The 27,084-nt window shown below is 41.7% G+C and overlaps 1 protein-coding gene, 1 non-coding gene and 1 pseudogene across 4 annotated transcripts in view; 2 read left to right on the forward strand and 1 right to left on the reverse strand.

The window, feature by feature from the left end:
- JHY (junctional cadherin complex regulator) overlaps nt 1-27,084 on the forward strand; it is an 85,625-nt gene that overhangs the window by 35,310 nt on the left and 23,231 nt on the right. For 2 of the 3 annotated variants that reach the window (XM_043481814.1, XM_043481815.1), the window contains 3 exons: nt 8,345-8,458; nt 17,349-18,004; nt 23,384-23,678. In XM_043481814.1, coding sequence (XP_043337749.1) covers nt 8,345-8,458; nt 17,349-18,004; nt 23,384-23,678 — 1,065 coding nt within the window. The remainder of the gene's footprint in view (nt 1-8,344; nt 8,459-17,348; nt 18,005-23,383; nt 23,679-27,084) is intronic. The other variant, XM_043481816.1, reaches the window with a different exon arrangement.
- LOC122449947 lies at nt 7,270-8,256 on the reverse strand (annotated as a pseudogene).
- LOC122450722 lies at nt 23,961-24,067 on the forward strand. The gene has a single exon (XR_006272213.1). It is a non-coding gene; the product is annotated as a U6 spliceosomal RNA (small nuclear RNA).

A 27,084-nucleotide genomic window follows, 5' to 3' on the forward strand; every position in this document is an offset into this window, starting at 1 on the left:
GTTACTGAATCGCGTGAGTTAGTGAAGGAGGAGGACTAGATTGTATTGTGGATGACTGGATTGTGAGGATGGAGGTCCATATTTAGGCTACAGAAATGGGCTTGGGCCTTTCACATGGGCCTTTACGTGTCATTTTAAAGGAAGAACTCTCAGAATATGGTCCCTGACCAGCAGCATTAGGACCATTAGAACTGCAAACTGGGAACTCATTAGAAATGCAAACTCTCAGGCCCCAGCCCAGATCTCTGGAAACACCAGGGTGAGGTCTTTACATTTGTGTTTTTGTTTTGGTTTAGGGGCTGTTTTGGCTGTGCTGTGAGGTATGTGGGATCTTAGTTCCCTGATCAGGGAATTGAACCCGTACCCTGGCAGTGAAGGCACTGGGTTGTAACCACTGGACCACCAGAGAATTCCCTACATCCGTGTTTTGTTTTTTTTTTTAAAAAAAAAGGTTTATTTATTTGGCTGCATCAGGTCTTAGTTGTGGCAGGCTGGCATAGATGCTGTGCATCACGTGGGGTCTTAGTTCCCTGACAAGGGATCGAACACAAGTCCTCTGCTTTGCAAGGAAGATTCTTAACCACTGCACAACTAGGGAAGTCCCCGCATCTGTATTTTAACAAGCCCTTCAAGTGATTCTGACACGTGCTCAAGTTTTAGAACTACCGTGCTGAAGAGTTAGGCCTCTCCTTTACGTGACGTGGAATCACTGAAGGGTTTTGGTCACGGAGCAGTTTGAATCCTGTGACCGTCCAGAGGTCACACTTACATATCCTTAGCTGTGTCACAGGGAGTTCAGGTTGCTAATCAACCCTCACTTACGTTTCATGCCACATTCCTAAAAATCTCTTTCGAATTCTTGAAAATGGTTGTTGGCTTCATTCATTTGCATACAATTATTAAGAGCTTCTTTTGTGCCGGGCTTTGTCCCAAGTGCTTGGAATACATCAGTGAAGAAAACTGACAAAAATAAGGGCCAACTTCCTATTAGGAGGAGACAGACAATAGACGAAACAGATAACCAGCACATTAGCAGGTGATGTAAGTGGTGAGGAGAGCAAGGAGGCAGAGCGGGGACAGGGAATGCTGGGGGTGGGGTTACCATTGTAGACAGGTCACGAGGGTAGGAGAGAAGAGATTTCTTGGGAGAGGAAACAGCAAATGCAAAGGGCTGAAGAGAGGAAGGGCTAATAGGCCTGGAGCCAAGCCAGCAAGGGAAAGAACAGACAAGAGATCCTAGCTTCTGCCTTGTAGTGCTGACAGTCCGCCACCTGGCTTTAATCAAAACCACAAATCCAGGCAGAGAAACAACAGATTAGATATGTTCTGATGTAAATGGAGCAACCAGTGAGCAATGTAGATGAATCTTCTCACTTGGTAACGTTTACTGAGCACGTATGTGCCAGGCACATCCAGAGTCACCACACAGCTCATGGGAGTAGTGCCCCTGCAGCTGCACAGCCCGGCAGAGTCCCTCCTTTTCCTGCCCTTGTGGGACTTAAAATCTAGAGGCGAGACAAACCTAACGACCAGGGTGAAACTCATCACACGCAGAAAAGGACAGAGCGCTAAGGCGGTGAGCTCAGGAACATCTGTTATAACCCCCTGGGGGTATCAGGGAAGGCTTCCCGGAGGAAATTATATTTTGGCCAAGACTAGACCAGTGAATGGGACTGGTCAGAATAAGTAAGGTGAAGAGGAGTTTCCAGGCAAAGCATGGCCTGTGCTTGGACCCAGAGCATGTGGCCCAACGACAGACCTGAAAACATACAGTCTAAAGAGAGCAGGAGGAGTTAAAGAGGCAGAAAACAAAGAGGAGCTAAAGAGCCTCTGATGAGAGTGAAAGAGGAGAATGAAAACGCTAACTTAAAACTCAGCATTCAAAAAATGAAGATCATGGTCCCATCACTTCATGACAAATAGAAGGGGGAAAAGTGGAAGCAGTGAGAAATTTTATTTTCTTGGGCTCCAAAATCACTGCAGATGGTGACTGCAGCCATGAACTTAAAAGTTGATTGCTCCTTGGAAAGAAAGCTATGACAAACATAGACAGCATGTTAATAAGTAGAGATATCACTTTGCAGACAAAAGTCTGTATAGTTAAAGCTGTGGTTTTTCCATAAGTCATGTATGGATGTGAGAGTTGGACCATAAAGAAGGCTGAGCGCTGAAGAACTGATGCTTTTGGAGTGTGGTGCTGGAGAAGACTCCCAAGTATCCCTTGGACAGCAAGGAGATGAAACCAGTCAATCCTAAAGGAAATCAATCCTGAATATTCATTGGGAGGACTGATCCTAAAGCTGAAGCTCCAATACTCTGGCCATCTGATGCAAAGACTTGACTCATTGGAAAAGACCCTGATGCTGGGAAAGATTGGGGGCAGGAGGAGAAGGGGGCGACAGAGGATGAGATGGTTGGATGGCATCACTGACTCAATGGACATGAGTTTGAGCAAACTCCAGGAGATAGTAAAGGACAGGGAGGCCTGATGTGCTGCAGTCCATGGGGTCACAGAGTCGGACAAAACTTAGTGATTGAACAACAATGAGAGCAGGGAGGAGAGGCTGAGTGTAGAGGATGTGGGCCCTGATAAACCTTTTACAGGTTAAGGGCAAAGGAAGTGCACTGAAGGGTCTTTAAGTAGATGACCGGCATAATTCATGTGGGGTTGTAAAAAGCTCAAGAGTCCTATACAGAAATTGAATGTAAAGTTAATATATTCAGAGATCTCAGTGTCATCTGTTTCTCACTGAGTGGATGCATGCTAAATACATTATGAAGTGATCTATAGCAACAGTTCCCAACCTTTTTGGCACCAGGAATTGGTTTCGTGGAAGACATTTTTTCCAGATGGTGGATGATTTCAGGATGATTCAAGCATTACATTTATTGTGCACTTTAGGTCTATTATTATTACATCAGCTCCACCGCAGATCCCAGAGGTTAGGGACTCCCTGTTCTAGAGGATAAAGAAAGTGGCCAGCAGCAGAGCCAAAACATTTCAGGTGTTTTGTCTCTAAATAGCTGAATAATTATTACAAATGCCCAGATAATTCAAACTTCAAACAACTGTGCTAAATACCCTCATCGGAGCCCAACAGCCTGGTCCCTGGCGGTCACAGAAGAGGATATGTAATATAAGCAGCAGCAGTGCTGACCTTAGCAGGTACAAACCGACACAGAGCAATATGGCTTAGAGACACGACAGAGTCAACACTGCACATCACTCATCAGCCAAGTTCACCAAGGGACGCACTGAATCCACTGATTATGCTCCTAAGAGAGGGATTCAATAACAGACGTGCTGGGATGGTGCTAAGCAAACAGCAACTTCGGAAAAATAGGACCCTCTGGCCAATTTTAATCTGGATATATGCTCATCATATATCATAAATACCATCAAGGAATGAGAATAACAAGGAACCTAATACATTCACACGAGACTCCCCCACAACAACTAAACACAAGGTTTTTTAATAGAAAACAATAGAAAGGGGGGAAAGGACCCAAACCCCCGGCAACTGCACAACCTCACAGTGATGTTGTATTTAAACATGTTTCAGTGTGTGTCTCTGTGGGTACACGGGGATTCACATAGGGCTCTCGGTAAAGCATCAACTTGTTTTGTGGTGCCGATTCCCTAAGAACCTGATGAGTTTCTTTGAGACAGACGTAGCCAGCCCAATCTAGCTCAGCTGTACTCAATCTGAGTTGCTCTCCTACATACAAACCCTCACTTCAAAGCCAGGAACATAATGTACAATTTTTTAATGGCTCTAGACCCAGGCACTCAGGCGCTCTGCTCTGCGCCTTACCTCAGTGTAAACACCTAATCAAGATTGCCCGAGCTTCAACAATAGCAGCCAAATGCAATTCAAGAACCACAGGCCTTTGAAGTCCTCCCAGCAAAGGCCGGTTTTCTAGTCCGGGATAATGACATGGCATGATTGCTGTCTTTGTTGTATCTTTTCAGTAGAGAAGCAATTATAGGTCCCAATTTAACAGAATAGACATTACACAGCTTATGATGCTCAAAATGCAATTTCATTTGATCATTTTCTCGATTTGATTGGTATTAATAGAATGGCTCACCAAGGGGGAAAAAAAAGAAATAGCTAGCAGAGGTTGTGTCCCACTCCACTTTCAAAGAGATAATGTAGAAGTATGCTTTATCCACCCGGAGACTCACTGGGGGGACTCACACACCGAGTTCTACCAAAACAGCCTGTGGATGGAAATGCTGTACATCTTACATTCTCTGGGGAAGGCAGGGTAGGACAATGCCTTTATATTTTTTCATCTATAAACTTTTTATCAGAGCTCCATTAAGGGACCCCAAGGTTGTTTACCAAATAATATCACCAGTGAAAAACCAAATTAACGAAGTCCCCTTTATAAAAGCTAGGGCATCAAATCTCCTCGTGGCAGATCTAGGAATAAACCCAGCTTCTCCCAGGCTCCAGCTTGTCCAAGACATTGCGTGTTTGAGATTTAAAATAGGCTTATTTCCTTGCCTGCTTAGGCAGCCTATTTAGATTTTTATTTTCCTCTGTCCCGACCATCATTTCTCCTCCAGGACAGAGTTGATCTCTCTTTCAAATGAGTTGTGTTTCTGTTTCACATCATGGCAGTAAGGGATTGAAGCCTTTGAGAAAATAATGGCAAAAGCTGCAAAATCTTAATACTTTTATTGCCATCCTGGGTTTCTGGAAATAGTGAGGGGCTGAGAGATGGAAACACGAGAAAGCGGCTCCGGACCTTGAGCTCTTATAGCATAACTCCAAACTTCCCATCTCAACTTCCCAAGTTCAACTGTTGCATGGTATCATGAAGTTTTCCACTTGCAGAGTAGGCAATCACTCAAAACCTATTGATTACTTCTATCTGTAATAAAAGAAACCAAAAACTCCATGATCCAACAGTACAGTGTGTTCCTGTATTAGCAGTGAGAATTCAAACATGAAAAAAGTTTTACTTTCATTATTTTCCCTTTTTACAGGTCAACCCTTTAAACATTGAAACTTTCACACTATTTGACTTCAGGCAGTTGTGATCAGGAGGCATTCAGATAGAGGGCTGCACCCAAAACAAATGAACAAAAAAAACAAATTGTCTTTCTTGTGCCAGAGAAGCTACCTTGAATAAGGAATGAGGTTATCATCACTGTCAAATGCTTTTTTGTTGTTCAGTCGCTCATGTCTGACTCTTTGCGACCCCATGGACTGCAGCACACCAGGATCCCCTGTCTTTCACCATCTCCCGGAGTTTGCTCAAACTCATGTCCATTGAGTCAATGATGCGTGCTTACTAGTTAATATTTAACAATTATTTTTGCCTTTCTGCACTGAATACTAGTCTGCATGCGTAAGCATGAAGTAAAAGTCAGCCACATGGGGAGAATTTAAATGCAACTAGGCAGATCCTAAACCCCAATACACTTTCTGAAAGAGGGATTGACTTATTCTGTGTTATTTCAAAGGGCAGTGGGATAGAAATTACAAACATATCTCTGCTCTTATAAGGAGCAGCCTAGTAGAATTTGGGCTTCCCTGGTGGTTCAGACAATAAAGAATCTGCCTGCAATTTGGGAGACCTGGGTTCAACCCCTGGATTGAGAAGATCCCCTGGAGAAGGAAATGACTTCCCACTCCAGTATTCTTGCCTGGGGAATTCCATGGACAGGCAAGCCTGGCGGGCTACAGTTCATGGGGTGGCAAAGGGCCAGACACGACTGAGCGACTCACAGTTTCATTCATAGCAGTTATGTCTCTTGAAGATGGAAAAGAATGTCCATCATTAATGAAACAGGGATTCAGAGATATAACATTTTATTACTCCAGCAGGTGGTTGGAAGGACTGGATCTCCCACAGCAAGGGACTATTCACAAGCCACCTTACTCTGCCTTCCTCTACCCATCTATTCAAATACTGACAAGCAGATTCTCCCACCTGGAGAAGGGGCATGTGATTAGGCAGTGAGGGAAGGAAGGCTGACCAGGGATGCACGGAAACACCAGAGGGTGTGCTGGATTATCTTCAGAATCTCTGCCACCTTTAAGATCACAGAACTTTAAGTTTGTTCTCTGAAATGCTACCCAGTGGCTAGAATTCCACATAGTGCAAAGACAACCTAATCTCTCAACTTAAAACAGGTAGCTAGGGGCTTTCCCTGGTGGCTCAGTGGTAAAGAATCTGCCTGCAATGCAGGAGCCACAGGAGACCTGGGTTTGATCGCTGGGTTGGGAAGATCCCCTGGAAGAGGGAATGGCAACCCATTTCAGTGTTTTGTTTTTTTGTTTTTTTTCTTTTTCTGGTTTTCCTTTTTATTTAATCAAAGACAGTGGATAAATATAAATACAGCACAATTATTTCAGATCATTCTTCATATTGTATACACACAGACCGATGAACATAATCTTAAAAGAAACCTGCAGTCAGCAATGAAATGCGTACATCTTTTCCTACCCTCGCTCAAAAAAATTTAAAAACACACAAACTTAGAATTGCATCCCTGGTGGCTCAGACGGTAAAGCGTCTGCCTGCAATGCAGGAGACCTGGGTTCAATCCTTGGTTCGGGAAGATCCCCTGGAGAAGGAAATGGCAACCCACTCCAGTATTCCTGCCTTGAAAATTCCATGGATGGAGGAGCCTGGTAGGCTACAGTCCATGGGATCTCAAAGAGTCAAACACAACTGAGCAACTTCACTAAAATTGCATCAACACATGCTCTCCTGTGACAAATGATTCAGACATAAATAGTAGGTGCAAAGAAACTATATGCTAACATATGTATAACCTTTGTCAGTGAAAATCACAAGCAGCCATAATGGTTAATATATATTCAGTTACTGATAACTAGCTGTGCCCTAAAGGGCATTATCAAGACAGAAATTATGCTGCAGAGAAAAGCTATACACAATGAGAAAATAAACTGCAAGATTAAAGCATGCATGTTTAATACTGGGAAAAATCACAGCCCTCCAAAATTTCTCCACGTTTCTTATAAAAGCCCTCTGCACTCAACGAAAATTAAAATGATCTTAAAAGGATAATACTCGCAGAGTTTACTTAAGTCTTTTCAGCCACAGAAACTGCATTGGAAATAAATGTTCAGAGTACTTTTCAAAACAAAAAAATCTATTCTTCTGATGACATGCATGATTAAAGGTCTATACAAGATACATTGCTCTACGTTCCCAAGGACTAGGGAAAAAAACCTTGTCAGTTTTTAGTTTGCAGATAATCAAAGGATTTTGTATTCCAGCAGTTCAAATCTTCTGGATCTTTTCATCAACAACTACTGGATTTTCTTTTCTGATTTTCTCAGCAGCCATCAGTTTTGAAATTGTAAGAGCAGGTGTGCACATCTGAGTAATGGTGTACACCGCAGTAAACATTTCCACGCTGGCATTCAAGCCCAGTAAGTCCCACTTTCTTCCTGCACATGAAACAAAGATTCTGTTTCTGTTTTGGCTTTTCAAGAGACTTGGCTTTGCTCTTCAGACGGCTGCTATGCCGTTTCTGATACTGAAGTTTGCAGGTCTTCTGTTTTCAGTATTGCTTTGTCCAAAGATGTACTGTCCACTTGGGAAGACACCACAGATTCTGATAAAAGTGACTGCTGTGATACAGGGCTTAGCTACATAGACGAAGATGTAGAGTCTAGCGCTGCCTGAGCTTCTGGGACACTGCCATCTGTGCTCTGGGCTGGTAAAGACTCAGACAGACGAGTGACAGAAGGAACAGGAGGGCTTATTCTACCGTCACTATTCTGAACTGCCATTTGAAGATGTTCTTTATTGCACTGAATACATGCCATTCGTACCAGGGTTTCCATAAAATCTGCAGCCAGCAGAACAAAGCAGAGGCACTTGGCTGTGGTTACTTTCTTAAGCCACGTTCCCCTGTCGCGCACCTGCTGACGGCTCTCTCTGCCTGACACGCTGCCCGCTGCCACCGATAGCCACCGGTGAAGGGGGACGGGGAGGCCGCCGCACCCTGCTCGCTCCGGGCCCACTGCCGCTGGCCCCTCCGCACTCCAGTGTTCTTGCCTGGAGAATTCCATGGACAGAGGAGCCTGGAGGGCTCCAGTCCATAGGGTGGCTGAAGAGTAGGACACGACTTAGCGACTAAACAACAACAACAAAATGTGACTTCAAAACACCAATTCTCACATCATCCCTGCAAGAGAAAATATTGTTTATTCCTATTCCGGGTACCTAAGGTACCTGAGATGAATGGTTGAAATGAACCATAGGTAAAACGTAACACTGCAGGACCTCTCTCGAGAGTACAGACTAAAATGAATCCAGTTAACATGCTGTCTATGTTTTACCCCTGCAGATCTCCCACCCCGTCAGAGTAACTGACAAGACGTCTATTCAGAATGCCAGAGAAACTGGAAATGTCGCTATTGACCCTGAAGACAAATGGCATCAAAGAGCCCAACAGCTAAAGGTCACTTGCTAGATTGAATTTTAAGTGTGTTTCAAGGGTTACTGCTGGATCTAAGTGATGGTCTGTGGCTGACATCTTATCACTTAAGGGTTTACTCTTATGCCTGAGAATAGTTACCCACCTTCTGATGGGTAAGACGACTTCTGCCCAGATGGGCCATTACTTGCTCAGCCAGGCAACCCTACCCACTTTCCCAAAGTTCTCTTTCCTAGAGGAAAATCATTATCTCACTCTGAAGACATTCAGAGGAATGGCCTGGAGACAATACAGGCAAGTCCAAAACACTGTCTGATCCTGTGCTGTTCCCAAGTCTGTTTCCCAGGGACTGCCCTGGCAATCTAGTGATTAAGACTCTGTGCTTCCATTGCAGTGGGCCTGGGTTTGATCCCTGGTCAGGAAATCAGGTCCCACATGCCACACAGCATGGCAAGATAAAAAAAAACCAAAAACAAAAACAGGTCTATTTCCTTTTGGAGTTATCAGTCACATAGTATCCCTATGTGATGGGGGGGCACAGTCCTTAAAATGGATGGGAAACCCCAGAGCTTCAATGAACCCTCATTAGCGTAACATGAAAGCCTATTACCTAGCAATTTAGCATGATGACATCCCTTTGGAGGCCATGGGTTTACTACTTTGAAATCACAATGTTGTTTCAGGGAAGATTTTCATGAAACTATCCTCACTGTTTTTCTAGAAGAATCAAGAAAAGGTCTAGCAGCTGATTTCTTCTTGAACCAGTATATAGCGTTATGTGTAGTAGTGACTCTTGGATTTCCCTGGTAGCTGAGACAGTAAAGAAGCCACCTACAATGCAGGAGACCCCAGTTCGATCCCTGGGTTGGGAAGATCCCCTGGAGAAGGGAATGGCAACCCACTTCAGTACTCTTGCCTGGGAAACCTGATGGACAGAGGAGCCTGGCAGGCTACAGTCCATAGGGTTGCAAAAGAGTCAAACACGACTGAGCATCAAACACTTTCAGAAGGAGAAGCCCTTTGAAATCACCCAGCCTACAGAGCCTGTTGACATCATTAGTTAGAACTATGTTCAATGGAAAAGCAGTAATAGGAATAAAGCTCATTCCAGGGACTTCCCTGGTAATACAGTGGTTAAGACTCTGTGCTTTCAATGCAGGGGACATGGGTTCAATCCCTGGTCAGGGAACTATGAGCCCATGTGTTAGGTGATGTGGGGCAGGGGGTAGGGGGGAGAAGAAAGCTCATTCCAGTTTCAGAAACATTAGAGAAGAGGGGCAGCTCAAATCATCTTCCCCACCCCACCCCCCACCACAGTGGCCTCCAGGCTACTTTCAGAGTTGCAGAAAAAGAAATGAACTATAAGGGGCCATCCCAGCTGCAAAATGCTATGAATCTAAGATCCTTTATCTCTAGTTAACTTAAGTTACTATGGAAAATACACTTGAAGCATGTAATATTCTCACAACCTCTAGTTTTCACACTTGTCACTATGAAAAATTGTAGGCATCTCAGCCAATGATAAAAGAATCAAGGTAAAATTGGGATGCTTGATGCATGGCATGACCCTAGGCAGAGACAACAAAAAGCTTTGTAAAGAAAAAAATCAGAAGAAAGCTGTTTCATCTCTGAGGGTCCTAGACTCACTTGGTTCTAACCCACTCCTTGAGTGAGGACGGTAAGAAGCAAAACATCTAAAGATTGTTGGACCTAGAAAGATGGCCACACAGAGCGGCCCAAGGATTGTTTCCCTTAATTCAGAAAGGATTTCCTAGCTGCCCGCTGCACCCAACACGCTGACTGGACACTCAATGTACAAACCTCCGGGCTGCCTTCCTTATTTTTTTCCCTTTGGCCCCACAGCATATGGGATCTTAGTACCCCGACCAGGGACTGAACCCATGCCCCATGAATTGAAACTTAACAAGTCTTAACCACTGGACTGCCAGGAAGGTCCCCAGGATGCCTTTCTTTCTTCTCTTCAATTACTCAGCACCATTGCCTTTGCTCTGGTTCCTCTCCTCCTCCTCCTCTTCTCCCACTGCATCCCATCATGCCTATGGTCAGGACCACTCCTCCAGGGTTTACCCTGTTTGACCTTTGTCCCATTAGCTGCTGTCTGTGTTTCTTTTGTACCAGCTACACTCTAAGTTCCTTGATAATTCCCATAATTTTGTATGAATTTTTCTCCCCACTTCCTAGGACACTGTTTTGCCCAAAGCTGATGCTCAATATTTAATGGTGTATTCAGTCACTCAGTCGTGTATCACTCTTTGCCATCCTGTGGACTGTAGCCCACCAGGCTCCCCTGTCCACGGGATATTCCAGGCAAGAATACTGGAGTGGGTTGCCATTTCCTTTTCCAGGGGATCTTCCTGACCCAGCGATCAAACCCACGTTGCTTGTGTCTCCTGCGTTGGCAGGTGGATTTCTTACCACTGTGCCACCCAGGAAGCCCAGTGGTGGATTAGAAAACCATTTATAGGTCTTTTAGTGAATCTTAAGTGAAAATGGGCCTCATTTGAAATCTTTTTCTTAAAAGGTGACTATCAAAGAATCTACACATCCTTCAGTAAACATACTTTAACCATGAGTAACTATTACTAACATAGAGATACCTCTATGTGAAATCAAAATAATTCAGACAATAAATTGAATACCTACTATGTTCTAACCACCAGCTTTTAGGTGCCTGGCCCCAAAGACATGGATTTTTAAAAACTCTTCAGAAAAAAAATAGAAATAAAACTTAACAAAAGACCCTTTTAAAAATGATTCCTACCCTTAAGGAGCTCAAAACAGTTACAAAGTCATCAGAATGCAGTGATATGAAAGTTGGCGTAAAATCCAGTATAATTAAAAGAGCACCTAATTCTGCCCTAAAAAGATGGGAAAAGCCTCTTGAAAAGACATGGCATCTAAGCTGACCCTGGAAGGATGAGTCAAAACATGCCAAGCAGACAAATGAGAGCAGAGGAATGAAAGTGGGGTGGGGGGGAATCTAATCTGCCCTGAGAGTTTTACCTGGAGTTCAGTGACTAAAGGGGAAAGTATGAGGAGGGGACAGAGGTTGCATGGGTTAGCTGGGGGCCAGGAAAGGCTATGTCAACTAAAAGATTTTTGGCAACTAAACACTTGTGCCACAACTGCTGAGCCTGTGCTCCTGAGCCTGGGAGCTGCAGCTACTGAAGCCTGAACTTCTGGAGCTTGTGCTTCTCAGCAAGAGAAGCCAGCACAATGAGAAGCCTGTGTACCTGTGCCACGAAAAGGGAGGAATGTATCCAACTCACAGATGCAAGTCTCAAATGATTCAGACCAACTAAGTGATGATGGGACCAGCAATAATAGTTTAAATGACAGAAGGTATATTTGTGTGTCTGTCTACACACAGAGAGTGAGTGATCTACAGAGAGAGAGAGTGATGAAATGTGGCAAAATGTTAAAAAGTGAATCAGTGAGGCTATCTGGGAGTTCTCTGTGCTATTCTTACCACTTTTTCTGTAAGTTTGAAATAATGGTGTAAGTGTGAAAAAATTAAAAGTTAAAGAAAGTGGTACCATAGGATTTAGCAACTAAGAGGTGATTGCTGGCCTGAGCAGAGCAGTCTCACTGGGGCAGTGAGAGGAAGGGTTCACCTGCAGTGTACAGGGGTCAGGATGAGAGCAGGGAAGATGAAGACCAACCTGCATTTTAAGATGCTTGGCTATGCATTACGAGATGAGATGTTTGGGGATTTTTTTGTTTGCTTTTTAGTTTTGACTGGAGTAGTTGCTTTTTTTTTTTAATAGTATAGATATGACTTTGCCAACAAAGGTCCGTATAGTCCAAGCTATGGTTTTTCCAGTAGTCATGTATGGATGTGAGAGTTGGACCATAAAGAAGGTTGAGTGCTGAAGAACTGATTCTTTTGAATTGTGGTGCTGGAGAAAACTCTTGAGAGTCCCTTGGACTGCAAGATCAAACCAGTCAATCCCAAAAGAATCAACGCTGAATATTCATTGGTAGGACTGATGCTGAAGCTCCAGTACTTTGGCCCTGTTGCAAAGAGCTGACTCATTGGAAAAGACACTGATGCTGGGAAAGATGGAAGGCAAAAGGAGAAGAGGGCAGCAGAGGATGAAATGTTTAGGTAACATCACCAACTCAATGGACATGAGTCTGAGCAAACTCCAGGAGATAGTGAAGGACAAGGAAGCCTGGCGGGCTACAGTCCATGGGGTCACAGAGTTGGACTTGACCTAGTGACTAACCAACAATAGTCACCATACAATGTTGTGTTAGTTTCCACTGTACAGCAAAGTGAGTCAGCTATATGTATTCCTATATCCCCTTTTTGGGGGGATTTCCTTCCCATTTAGGTCATCCCAGAGCATTGAGTAGAGTTCCCTGTGCTATACAGTAGGTTCTCAAAAAGAGTCATCTGTTTTATAGATAGTAGTATATATGTCAATCCCAATTTATCCCACCATGCCCACGGAAGAGATGAAGTTTAACCAGAGGATGAGATCAAGTAAGGAACTGTTTCTTTCTTTTTTTTTTTTTTTAATAGAAGAGCTTTAAACATTTACTTGCTTGCTTCCCTGGTAGCTCAGATGGTAAAGAATCTGCCCACAATTCAGGAGACCTGGGTTTGATTCCTGGGTTGGGAAGATCCCCTGAAGAAGGGAATGGCAACCCACTCCAGTATTCTTGCCTGGAGAATTCCATGGACAGAGGAGCCTGGCAGGCTATATAGTCCGTGAGGTCGCAAAGAGTTGGACATGACTGAGCAACTAACACTTTCACTTTCACATGCTAGAAAGGATAAGAAACTAGAGACATAGGACCAGAAAAAGAAAGGTGATGTGCTGGAAACAAGGTCCCTAAGACTATTTAAGCCTGTGTATTTGCACCTTAAAAAGACCAAGAACTGATAGTCATTCTCATTATTTTCTGTGTAAGTGCATTATCCATGCTGGAGATCTTTATTTCGAGTAATCCATTATCCTTTACCTGTCCATGAGGTCCTATTGTCCTGAATCATTTTGTGCTCTCCTGTGAATCCTTTCCAGATCCCATTTCTATTGTGTACTCAGAAGTGTACAGAGTACTTAGCTAAGAGTCAGAGCCCAGGGGGCCAGTGTAAGAGGGCACACTTCCACCTGCAGAAGATCCTTTCCAGGAGAGAAGCATGTGATCAAAAGGAAAAGACAAACAGTCCCCAGTTAAGGAAGGCTTCAAAAGGATGAAATAGGATGTTTTCCTTCTTGTCTCTAAAATAAAATAACGCTTGCCTCTCTAAAAAAGAAATGATAGTGTGAAAGATATGTAGCATCTTTGACTTATCAACGTCCCATCCTAAGTTATCTTTCCACCTTTCCCAAAGAGCTATTCACTGGATTTTGCCTCCAGTGCTTTCAACAGAACTATGATGCATTTATCCATCCAAACACAGAAAATTATAGCCAGTTAATGTCTTCTCTAAATTTTATTAATATTATTGGATGGAACGTATAACCCAGCCTCAAAGAATGTGTGTTTTGTTGTTAAGAAACACAGCACAATGGAGAACAGATGTAGAGAATGGACCTGTGGACACAGTGGGGGAAGGAGAGGGTAGAACAAATTGAGAAAGTAGCATTGACATTTATAGACTACTCTGTGTAAAACAGATAGCTAGTGGGAAGCTACTGTAGAACACAGGGAGCCCAGCCTGGTGCTCTGCGATGACCTAGAGGGGCAGGATGAGGGGTGGGGTGGGAGGGAGGAGACATACATACACATAGTTACGACTGATCTGCGATGTGGTACAGCAGAAACCAGCACAACACTGTAAAGCAATTATCCTCCAATTAAAAATTTAAAAATAAAAAAACACAACACACACTTTGGAGCTAATCTTGGGAGTCCAGGCACAACCCTCAGGCCTCTAGGGTTGATCAGGGTGGTTGAGAGCAAGCGTGGCTTTTGTTTTAAAGCAGATGAACATTTCGCTTTTTGCTGAGATCAAAGTATGCATTCTCCCCTCTGCTTATGTCATGTAAACAGGAAAGTCATGAAAGAGACAGTCAGCTGCTGCCTTTCTCAGGGTTGGGGGCAAACTTCCCTTGGATGGCACAATACGGAGGAGCATTAATAACTGAGTACAGATCTTACCAAGAAACTATCATCCTAGCATTAGGCATCAGGAGACTCTGGTGCTGACGCCCCGGCCACAGGACTCTGCTCTGACTGTACTGGAAACACCTACTGCCATTATGCAGTTATTCTGAGTGCATGTAGTCTGGACTGATTGTGAGTGTTGGTAACAAAAGAATTCCAGAGAGAGGGGGATGCAATAGAGGATTTCAGTGCTCATGGAGATTAAATAGCCTGAGAATGGCTTTGTATATTAACTTCAGAGAACTCAGGTCTTGCCCTAAAGAGTGACACCTGATGCCTCAATTGTAGGTAATACATCTTTAGTAAGCCACAGATCTCAAGTAGGCTGCTCAGAAGGTGAGACAAATCACATCCAGCCCATAAATGTCTTTCTTTCCGGAGACTGAAATGCCATCCCTGGGCACTCACATTTACGTGAATAGCAGATTTAACACTTGAGACAATTGAATTTTCTCACGAAATGATGAGTCCTTGGCCTTGTTGACAAAGCACCCTGTGGAGAGCACTATTGTTGTCTGAATTGTCAGCAGAAAAGGTATAACATGATTAAGACCCAGTGGTAAGCCAAGACTTCGGGGCTGGTACTCATTGGTGGAATGACTTTGGGTCATTTCTCATTGGTGGAAATGAGAGAGAGAACTGGACCAAGTACAGTCAGATGGTAGCAGAAAAAGAACTCCTGGTCACTCATTTTTCCAGCAGTTAAAAAAGCTGAACAAACATGGATGGACCTAGAGATTAGCATACTAAATGAAGTAAGTCAGGAAGACAGATACCATTTAATACCACTCACATGTGGAATTTAAAATATGTCACAAATGAATTTATCTATGAAACAGAAACAGACTCACAAACATAGAGAACATGTTGTCGTTGCCAAGAGGAAGTAGGAGTGGAGGAGGAATGGATTGGGAGTTTGGGATTCGCAGATGCAAACTGTTACATAGAATGGATAAACAGCAAAGTCTTACACTATATAGTACAGGTAACTATATTCTTGTGATAAACCGAAATGGAAAAGGATATTTAAAAGAACGTGTATATGTATATGAGTCATTTCGCTGTACAGCAGAAATTGACACAACATTAAAAGTCAACAAAAAAGGCTGAACAAATATTGAAAAGAATAACACCTGCATCAGTAAATATCTATAGATCATAGCAAAAGTGGATTTTTTTTGACCTTCAAGAACAGTAATGACAGCCATAAAAAGAGCCACTGTGTTTCATGAACACACCTGTAAGAGTGTAAACTAATTTTCTTCTGGATGCATTACAAGCAAGGATGTTCTTAGACTGTGTATTGGCAGAGCCTTCTTGCCCACATTTTGTCCATGCAGCTCAGTATACTACACGGAAGGAAGGACCCTTTCAATTGAAATACAGAGAAGGAAGTTTCTCTTTTTTGGACACCGCAGGTAAAAACTTCAAGGAGCTAATCAGAACCTGGCCAATCTTCCAGAAAGTTCAAAGTCTAAGGAGAACTTACTCTAAATTTCAAATTATAAGTCATTCTTACATGAAAATCTGATATAAGAAGTAACTCTGTATATTACTATTTTAAATTAAATAATCTCAACCTTATTATGAGATACCATGAGAAACAGAATGGCAGTAAATAATATTATACAAGAGTAGTATTATACAGTAGTAGTATATTATACAGGAGTCTTGGCAATTATATCAGAAAAGTGAAATATCCCTAAAACAGACAATTTGAGCAAAAACATGATTTATTCGTTTCAAAGTTTTTTTTTTTCCTCGAACGATCTGTGTAACTTGCGCTTTTTCGATTAACCTTGCATAGATACAGGCCACAGAGGCTTTTTATATGTGGGTTCAGATAGGAAGAAATACGTTGCAGTTACACAGCACACAGAGGCATATGGTCCTCTGACTGTTTTCAGTAAGCATATAATCATTCTTTCCAAAGGCCTCTTAACTCAGCTAGTTTTTCACAAAGTAATGAGTGCTTTATTCCTTGGGAAATATGACTAAATGGCTTAGTGCAATATAGTTACATAGTGTATCTATTATACCAGGAGTACATTGTGTTGTTACAAGACTTTGGAAAGCATAAAGACTGCTCGAAATTGAAATATTTCCCCTAGATGTTTGATTGCCTAAGTACAGGCTATATTAAGGAACAGAAGCAAAACAACCTTTGTGGTTTCACAGATGTCCCATCACCATGCAGACTCTTTTATAATCCTCTGAATAAAACCTAATTTGTTTCATCTGGTGAAGAGGTCATTTCTGGCTTCTGACCTATATGACTAAGATCTGATAATGTGAATTGTATTTCATACTAAACTTATATTTGGTGGGTAAAGCAAATTGTTGATTTCTTTCTGGTTAAGATTTTTAATATTTATCTTAGTTAAGACAAATGTGCATATTTCATGCTGATTTGCACTTCCTCTGTATGCAGCTCTTTAGGGAAAAAGCTGCTTTCTCCCCCTATGTGGTACTATTTCATTTTACAACATTTTAAGTCAAAGACTTGCCCTTAATATAATGCCCCTTATAAGCTATTTTTTTTCTAGAAAATTCATAATCTGAAATTGCCAAGGGGAAGCACTCAGCTACTCACCCTCTCATTGCCTGAAATGAGGAAAGCCCCTGTGTTCTCTTTCTTTATCTCCTTTCAATCCCATGATCACCTTCCTAGAAGTCTCAAAACTCCAGTTTGAGAAACACTAAAATTTTTGTCTTTTAACTTTATGTTAAATTCAGTCTTTTAACTTTACATTAACAAAAAATATCTTTTTAGGATTACCAGGAACAGTGGTCTCAATACGAAAATGCAAAGTCAAGCAATGGACCCAGAGATCAATCTTCGGAAACAACCAATGGCCAGCAACCTTCCAGAAGACCAGCCAAGCACAAGATTCGAAAACAGCGCAAACACCGGCAGGGCCCAAAGTCTTCAGTGACCGAAGAGCTGGCTGTCAGTCAAGGAAACCAGAATAACACTCCCAGACATCAGCAAAACCCAAATAAGCCTACTGATACTGAGGTAACACAGGAAACAGGTGTGATTATGAATGCCACAAACGATGATTTACAATACTCAAGTGTACTGAGAAGCCAGGATCCCAAAGTAACCTCCAATCAATCTGCCCCACCACACCCGGTTTCAGACAAAGTATTATATAAAAATGCTGCCGGATATTACCCGGTGATGAACACTAATAGAGAAAGAGGACACAATGACCAAGAAGAGAAAAGGTTTTCCTACCAGCAGCTACACATCGACAGTCTATCCAATATGCACTTGAAGTACCTTCATGAACTTACCAAGAAACACGCATCCCGTAGCCAGAAAGGCTCTCAGTCTAACATAAACATTCAAGCATCAACCGAGAAGAAGAAGCAACCCAAACTGGCTTACACAGAAACAAAGTATAAGAACTTAGAAATATTATGGTAAGAATTCCCTGTTCTTTGGTGGTTTTCTGGAGAAATGAGAGGCTAGAAGAGAGAGGATGGAATGGAGGACAGAGGGGTGGGTTCATGACAGTGGTCAGGCAAGAGGAGAAATTCACCTTAACAGCATCCTTGGCTCTGGCCTTCAACCTAAAATAGTCCACGTTTCATGTATTTCTTTTCTTCTTCCCTGTCTCTAGCTTTTCCACTGTAGTTAAACCAGAGACTAGATAGGGAGAAGGACAGAGGGACCCTATCAAAAAAGATACAGTAAAAAAAAAAAGAGAGAGACAGTATATCTTGATGATTGCAAGTAATATTTGAAGGAAACAAATTATCTCCAGCCCTGTAATGGTCAATCCTAAGAAAATAAAATACAGAAAAAATTATGTATGTGCAAAAATATCACCATTTACAGCAATGACAATAATTGAATAAAGAAATGTTTAAGTAAATTATAATATTAAATATCATGGAATCATTAAAATGGGCTTCCTTAGTAGCTCAGACTGTAAAGATTTCACCTTCATTATCCTCTGGAGACGGGAATGGCTACCCGCTCCAGTATTCTTGCCTGGGGAATCCCATGAACAGAAGAGCCTGGTGGGCTACAGTCCATGGGGTCACCAAGAGTCAGATATGACTTAGAGACTGAACAACAACACACCCTTTAAAACTATGCTTCTGTAGGGAGAAAATGTTGTTATTGTTGTTTAGCTGCTAAGTCGTGTCTACTCTTGGCGACCCCATGGACTGTAAGCCCCCCAGGCGCCTCTGTTCATGGGATTCCCCAGGCAAGAATATTGGAGTGGGTAGCCATTTCCTCCTCCAGAGTATCTTCCCCACTCAGGGATCAAACCCTCATCTCCTGCATTGGCAGGTGGATTCTTTACCACTGAGTCACCTGGGAAGTCCTTATAGAGAGAAAATAGTGAGGTATAAAATTTTACCTAAAAGAGTATGAGCTTCACACCTACTATGTGTTAAAATGTACACAGAAGATGGAAAATGCACCAAAACATCAATAGTGTTTACCTCTGGCAAAAGAGTTTGGGATTATTTTTAATTTCTTCTTTATATATTCTGAGCTGTCCAAATTCCCTACAATGTATATGCATTACTTTTATAATTAGAAAAATGAAAAGTTATTTTTAAAATTAAGGGGGATTTCTTGATGTCATTCAATCAAATGTGTTTATTACATGCCTGATACAACTCAATATAAGACTAAAATGTTATAGAAGATACAAAAGTAGTATGATGCAAGGGAACCCTCAAGGAGCTTATTTTTAAAGTAGAGAGACAATTTTAATATATATGAGTTAATCAGAAGATATTTCAGTGCTCCACTTGGAGGTGTGGAATGTACATTTAACAAGATTTAGAATTCACTTCCTAGAAGAGATAGTGATAGATAGCAGGCATTTTGTCTTTTTCCCCCTGACTTTAGAGGGAGTGCTTCTAACATTTTGCCATTAAAAATATTTAATTTTTAGTACTTAGGGAGATATAGAGGAAACATCATCCTATTTCTATTTTTTGCAAAGATCTATCATAAATAGATGCTTAATGTTAACTAATACTTTTTCTTCATCAATTGAAAATATTTCTCCTTTAATTCTTTAATGTGGCTAAATGTATTAACAGATTTTCTAACATTCCACCAACCTTTTACTCCTAGGACAATCCCAACTTGTCATACTATTTTAATAAACTTCTTGATTTGATTTGTTAATGCTATTTAGGATTTAACATTCACATGCAGGAAGTGAGACTGGCTTAAAATTCTCCAATCTATCACTGGCCTTGTCTGGATGTGTTATCAATTATACCAAGATTATACCAGCCTTAGAATAATTCCCTCATTTCACATCCTCTGGGATATACAATTGGAACTGTTACTTGAAAGTTTCATAGAACTTTTCAGTAAATCCGTTTAGTTCACATGTATTTTTTTGTTTGGCCTTTCTTTTGTTGCTGTTTGTGGGCAGATTTTAAACTTTAAACTACTTACATTTTTTGGGATACTCATATCGAGTTAATTTCTACTTTCTTAATTTGTCCTAATCACCCTTTTTTCTAATATCATCTTTTTAAAAAAATATTATCTTTTGAACTGATAGAACTTTGTTACCTTTCCCCTCTACTGATTTGGAAATGCATATTTTCTATTCCCTTTTTTTAAACTTACATACTTAACTAGTCTAGTGTTAAATTAATATTCCTATTGTCCTGCAGACATTCTCAAATTCATTGGATTGTTCTGATCCAGTCACCCTTTGTGTCATACATATTCTTTTCATTCAGCATCTTATAGCTCCTAACTGCTGTTTTATTATTGCTGGATAGAGTCCATGCTGTTTTAGATTTAACCGATTGTTTATTAATGTCTTTGCTTCCCATCTTTCTTCCATTTCACTCTTCCTTCCTCAAGTAGATCCTTTAGAAGTTCTTTCAGCAAGTACATTTCACTGGTAAACTTACCTGAAATTCCTTTACTTTATTCTCTTAAATTACTGTTTAACTTGGTAAAGAATTAAACCTTGAAAACACTGTCTTCCTATTTCCTGGCTTCTGTATTTCTTTGAAAAGACTTTTACCAATGTAATTATCATTCTTTTTGTCTTTTATTCTCTTGTTGGTTTTGAGGTCTCTCCTTTGTTTTTTGTGTTTTCAAGCTTCACTATGATGTATTTAGTTTGAAATTTATAATCTTGCTTGTGACTTTTCTGGGCTTCCTAAATCTGAAGGTTCATTTTTTTCATAAATTCTGGAAAATCATCACCCATTTTCCCTTTGAATACTATGTCTCCCAAATTTGCTCTATTTTCCCTTCAGGAACACACAACAGATACATTTTTGATCCTCTTATTCTAGACTCCATGTCTTTTTAACAGTTTCTTATTTCCCATCTCACATCTCTCTGTGCTTCTTTCTGAGAAATTTCCTATTTATAAATCTCTGGCTATGTCCAATATGGTCTTTAATGTGTCCACTGAGTTGTAAATTTCAGTGATGGTGCTTTTCGTGTCTAGAATTTCTGCATGGTTCTGATTAAAACCTTCCTGTTCCTTTTTCAGAATATATTTCTCAGAGTTTTTATTTCTTATTTCATGTCTTTAATCATACATATGCTTGCTTATAAATGCTTTCTAATATTCAGTTATCCTAAATTCTTAGAAATCTACTACTGCTTTGTGTGTGAGTGTGCATGTGTATCTGGACTCTCTTATTTGGTAGGTTATTTCCTTACATGTTCTAAAATTTTGGATTGTGAACTTATGTGTAGCCATCTTATCTGTAGACACCTAAGCAGGTTTGGGTGGGGATGTATCCTTCCAGAGAACTTTTATTTCATACTCTTTTCCACTGTAATTTATTACAGGATACTGAATATAGTTACCTATGATATATAATGTTGTTCATCCATTTTGGATACAATAGTTTGGGCCTTCCCTGGTGGCTTAGATGGTAAAGAACCTGCCTGGAATATTCGAGACCCTAGGTTGGGAAGATCCCCTGGAGAAGGAAATGGCAACCCTCTAATTCTTGCTGGAGAATGCTATGGACAGAGGAGCCTGGCAGGTGCCTGGGGTTGCAAAGAGTCAGACATGACTAAGTGCAACTAATACATATAATAGTTGCATCTGCTAGTCCCAAACTCCCAATCCAACCCTCCCCCCACCCCTTGGCAACCTCAAGTCTGTTCTCTATGTCTGTGAGCCTGCTCCTGTTTCATAGATAAGTTCATTTGTGTCATATTTTAGATTCCACATGTTAACTGATATGGTATTTGTCTATCTCTTTCTGACTTATTTCATTTAGTATGATAATCTCCAGGTCCATCCATGTAGCTGCAAATGGCATTATTTCATTCTCCTTTATGGCTGAGTAATATTCCATTGTGTATATATACCACATCTTCTTTATCTGTTCATCTGTTGATGAACATTTAGGTTGTTTCCATGTCTTGGCTACTGTAAATACTGCTTCTATTAACACAGGGATGCACAGTATTTTTTCAGATTATACTTTTGTCTGGAGATATGCCCAGGAGTGGGATTGCTGTGTCACATGGCAACTTTATATTCAGTTTTTGAGTAATCTCTGTACTGTTCTCCATAGTGGCTGTACCAATTTACATTCCCACCAACAATGTAGGCGGCTTCCCTTTTCTCCACACCCCCTCCAGCATTTCTTATTTGCAGACTTTTTAATGATGGCCTTTCTGACTGACGTAAGGTAGTAGCTCATTGTCGTTTTGATTTGCATTCTTCCAGAGAACTTTTGTATCTGCTTCTGCCACCTACAGAGGTATCCTTCCTCCAGTATCATTTTTATGTTAATTTCTTGGTGTTGGAGTTCCATGTTTATGTAGGTAAGGTAAATTTGAACCCCAAATATTGCCCCAAATTCCCAGGGAATTTTTTTTTTCTAGTTCAGAGCCTAGACAAAGATAGTCTTGCTCTGTTGTTTCTCAAGGCTGGTGAATGAGTTTTTTACTAATCTGCCTTTTTATTGAGGCTGTATCTCTTCAGAGCTTCCCTGGTGGCTCAGATAGTAAAGAATCTGCCTGCAATGCAGGAGACCTGGGTTCGATCCTTTGGTCGGGAGGATACCCTGGAGAAGGGGATCTTCAAGGATGAGAGCCTTAGTGTAGGTATCTCACTTCTGATTCCCTGCCCCACACAAGGTCAAGGTCTGACATATCTAATAACAGTGATAAATGGTAAAATGCAAGCACTTAGGTTCAAAATTCCCTCAAAGAAAACTATAGCTTCAGCTCATCCAAAATCTGCTTTAGTTTTAGTTCCTCTTTAGTTTGTGGTCTTTGAAGATTCCCCATCTCTCTTACAAATTCAGTTATATAATTAAAAGGATATTTGTTTAATTTAATCCACCATATCCAGGTATTTTGTGGTGGAAAGGCCTTTGATTTTTCAGAATGGTGTTTTTTCTATTCTGAATGCAGTAAATGAAAGTTCTAAGTAAGAGCTAGACTATTCTAAAGAAAAAAATAGGGGGATATTATGAATAATAATATAATTATGAAAAGATTAAAGACATTAATTGGTTTGTCATGCATGATAAGTCACTTCAGTCAAGTCCGACTCTTTGCAACACCATGGACTATAGCCCACCAGGCTCCTCTGTCCATGGGATTCTCCAGGCAAGAATACTGGAGTGGGTTTCCATTTCCTCCTCCAGGGGATCTTCCCAATCCAAGGATGGAAACTGCATCTCTTATGTCTCCTGCATTGGTGGTGGGTTCTTTGGGAGTGGTAAATACAGTAAATCGATGGTTCATAAAGACTTTTATGATAAGTCTTATGTATCTACATTTTAACAGATTTGTGCTTTTTTTGTTTTTCCTTCAAGGAAATTCCATTCTTCCTCTGAGGAACAACCTGCTAAGGCTTCCCCAGATTCCCGGCTCTCCCAGATAATGGAGCAGCATCAGCAAGCCCTGCTGCAGCTGGCAGAGGTGCAGCCCCATGAAGGGGCCTCACCCGGCCTCACCCTTCCACCCATACTGTCAAGGGTGGAGAGTGAATCCCAGCTCAGTTCAGAGAGAAGCCAAAGAAACCAAGTGAAAATCAGCCGCAGCAATTCTGAAAGCTATCTGTTTCAACTGGAAAAGGGGAAAAAGCATAGGAAAAGAAGCAGCATTAAGGTAATAACAGCATCTTACTTAACCTTCCATTTTGATAATACACATGGTCCTTGATTTTCATTCCCCTTATCATAGGCCTGGAATAGGGATGCTCCTCTTCCTCCTCTTTCTCTTCTACCTGCCCCCATCCCCTAAGAACTCTTCCTTGACTCTCATCTCAACCTCAGCTCCTGCAGTAAAACACCCAGGACAGCCAATGACTGCACTTTTCTTCTTAAATGTTTGCTTTACTGAGCTCTGTGTTTACTATAACTGGATACTATACTATAAGATTCACCATGGGTGCTCGCTTCGGCAGCACATATACTAAAATTGGAACAATACAGAGAAGATTAGCATGGCCCCTGCGCAAGGATGACACGCAAATTCGTGAAGCGTTCCATATTTAAAAAAAAAAAAAAGATTCACCATGGGGTGGGGGGGTGGGGTGAGAGGGAGGTTCAAGAGGGAGGGGACATATGTATACCTTTGGCTGATTCATGTTGATGTATGGCAGAAACCAATATAACACTGTAAAGCAATTATTCTCCAAGGAAAATATTTTTAAAACAACAACAAAAAGATTCACCATCATTAGCACTTTTGTGCACTGAAGTCTTTCCCATCAGGTCTGCTTTGCTAAATAAAGGAAATGGGGGTGGGTGGCAAAAAAGGAAGGTTTCCAGGAAGAAATGAAGGAGTCTTTTTATGTCCTTTGTGTTTCTCCACTGTTTCAAACAATAAAAACTCCTCAGGAGACACCACTTGTTTCTAGTGTCAAATAGTAAGGGAAAAGCTGGAAATGCTTTAAGGGGCAACAGGGAAAGACTTGGTTGGAAGCAATAAGCCTGTAGTGGATGGGCCGTCCCAGGAACAGACTCTGAAATGGAGATTTGTGAGCTGGAGCCCTCCTCCAGAACCACCCCTGGAAGGGAGGGAGCAGGCAGGGCGGGGCGAGGGAGAGGCGGCAGCTTTGAGGCTCAAAGCGGAGGCTTCAGCCACGCCCACGAGGGTTCTGAAGTTGGGATGGCCCTTCAGAGGCAAGGCACCAGCTGTTCCCTGACACGGATCAGCCACTGGTTGTTGCCTGTCTTTGAGGAAGGGTAGTAACTTTGGTCACGGCTACTTTGGGCTACTACTTTGTTACTTTGGTAGTAACTTGGGGCTACTCCACCTGGGTGAGGGCAGTTCTCAGGGAGGGACTCGACTGAGAGCGACGGAAAACGACACTCAGCAGCTGGGGGCACAAGAGTCTGGGTCCAGGGGAGCGTCCACTCTCAGGCAGATTTAGGGAGCCATCCTCAGTTCAACTCAACACACATGTGTTGAATTCCTTCCGGGCACCGGTGTCAGGTGCTGGGGGATGTATAGTGAACGAGCAGCAGGAGTGGACAATTGCCTGGAACTGGGGAAGGCATGCGGGCATGTGGCTTCAGTATCATATTGAAATAAAAAAGAGAGATGCGGGGTGAACACAGAGGAGCACGGAAGGGGCACACATCCCCACCTGGGGGTCAAGCAGAGTTTCAGGGGTGATCGTGAGGTGTCTGAGAGGACGTTCGCGAATTAACAGAAGAAAGACTGAAGGCACTTGAGGGAGAGGGACCAGCGGGAGCAAATGTTCTGAAGCGCGTGAGGACACAAAGCATGCTGGGAACTGAAGCATCTCAAGGCTGCTGTCACTCAAACTGGGGCTTCCCTGGTGGCTCAGACGGTAAAGAAGAGGGCATGGCAACTCGCTCCAGAATTGTTGCCTGGAGAATCCCATGGACAGAGGAGCCTGGCAGGCTATAGTCCATGGGGTTGCAAAGAGTCGGACACAACTGAGCGACTAAGCACAGCACAGTCATTCAAACTGGGAGGCCTGAGTGTTGAGAGAGGACAGCGGAGAAATAGGTCAGGGAGTTGGGGGTGGGGGGGCGGGGGGTTGGGTAGGTCTGCCAGTATCTTGCTTGTCATTGGTGGAAGGAGGGCTCTAATCTCTAGGCTAGAGGGTAGAGGTGCAGGTTGGTGGGAGGCACTGAAGAATTTTAACCACAATTAGCTTATTTTATTTTATTTTATTTTTGTGGGATTAACATTGACCTTTATTTTCCGTTCGTAATTCTTCATATTTTCTGAAAAAAAATTTTTTTTTGGGGGAACTGAGCATGCATTACTTTTATAACCAGAAGTTTAATAAAACAACTGAAAAGAAGAGATGATACACAAAGGGCTAGGGTGAAAAATTGGGATATAGTCACAAGACATCAAAAGATATGAATGAAAAGTTTTATGTCAAAGACATTCAAATAAGGTGACAGTTTTTAATTAGAATGGTTTGCACCCTTAGCATTTCTTGAGTTCAGAGGGAAGAAATACTTTTCAATGAAAATAAAGGTCTCTGTAAAAACCAGGCTTTCATTTATTCTTTCTCTATGCTTATGTTTTTCTGTCCTCCATTTATTATTAACCAGTTACATTTCCCAAGTAACTATTCTATTACTAGTCCTGCTTCAGATACTTTATCAGATTCAATATCAGGAACAGGGATAATATGCTTTACAGTTAAATATAAGGAATTTCAGTCATGGGTGGTTAATTGAGGGCTTTATTTCTCTTCTGTTTTACTGTGCTTTTGATCATTTTATTGCTCATTAGTCTATTTTCTGGTGTGTGGATAAGTGAAAAGATACAGACACAAAATTAAGTGTCAGTTCAGTCACATACTGATCAAATTAGGGTCTTGCAAAGAAATTACAGTGAGTCCCCTGACACGTTAGCTGCTCATTTTTGGCCAGAATGTATATGTGTTCATCAGGTGATTTATGGATTAACAGATAGTTAATGGTTTAAATGTTTCTTTCCCCTTAGTCAGCAGTTTACATGGAAACACTAAAGCATGTGATGACAGAACTGAAGGTGGTTTTCTGGTTAGCAGTCATCAAATTTAGAACCTTATTCTTAGCCTCTGTAGTAGAGAGCTAGATCCTACTAACATTCCTTTTTATTTTTTTTTAATTTATTTTCATTGGAGGCTAATTACAGTATTGTGGTCGTTTTTGCCATACATTCACATGAATCAGCCATGGGTGTACATGTGTCCCCCATCCTGAACCCACTCCCATCTCCCTCCCCACCCCATCCCTCAGGGTCATCCCAGTGCACCAGCTCTGAGCACCCTGTCTCATGCATCAAACCTGGACTGGCGATCTACTTCACATATGATAATATACATTTTTCAATGCTATTCTCTCAAATCATCCCACCCTTGCCTTCTCCCACAGAGTCCAAAAGTCTGTTCTTTACATCTGTGTCTCTTTTGCTGTCTCACATATAGGGTCATCATTACCATCTTTCTAAATTCCATATATATGCGTTAATATACTGTATTGGTATTTTTCTTTCTGACTTACTTTGCCCTGTATAATAGGCTCCAGTTTCATTC

The sequence above is a fragment of the Cervus canadensis genome, chromosome 11 (genome assembly GCF_019320065.1).
Source record: "Cervus canadensis isolate Bull #8, Minnesota chromosome 11, ASM1932006v1, whole genome shotgun sequence".
Lineage (NCBI taxonomy): Eukaryota > Metazoa > Chordata > Mammalia > Artiodactyla > Cervidae > Cervus > Cervus canadensis.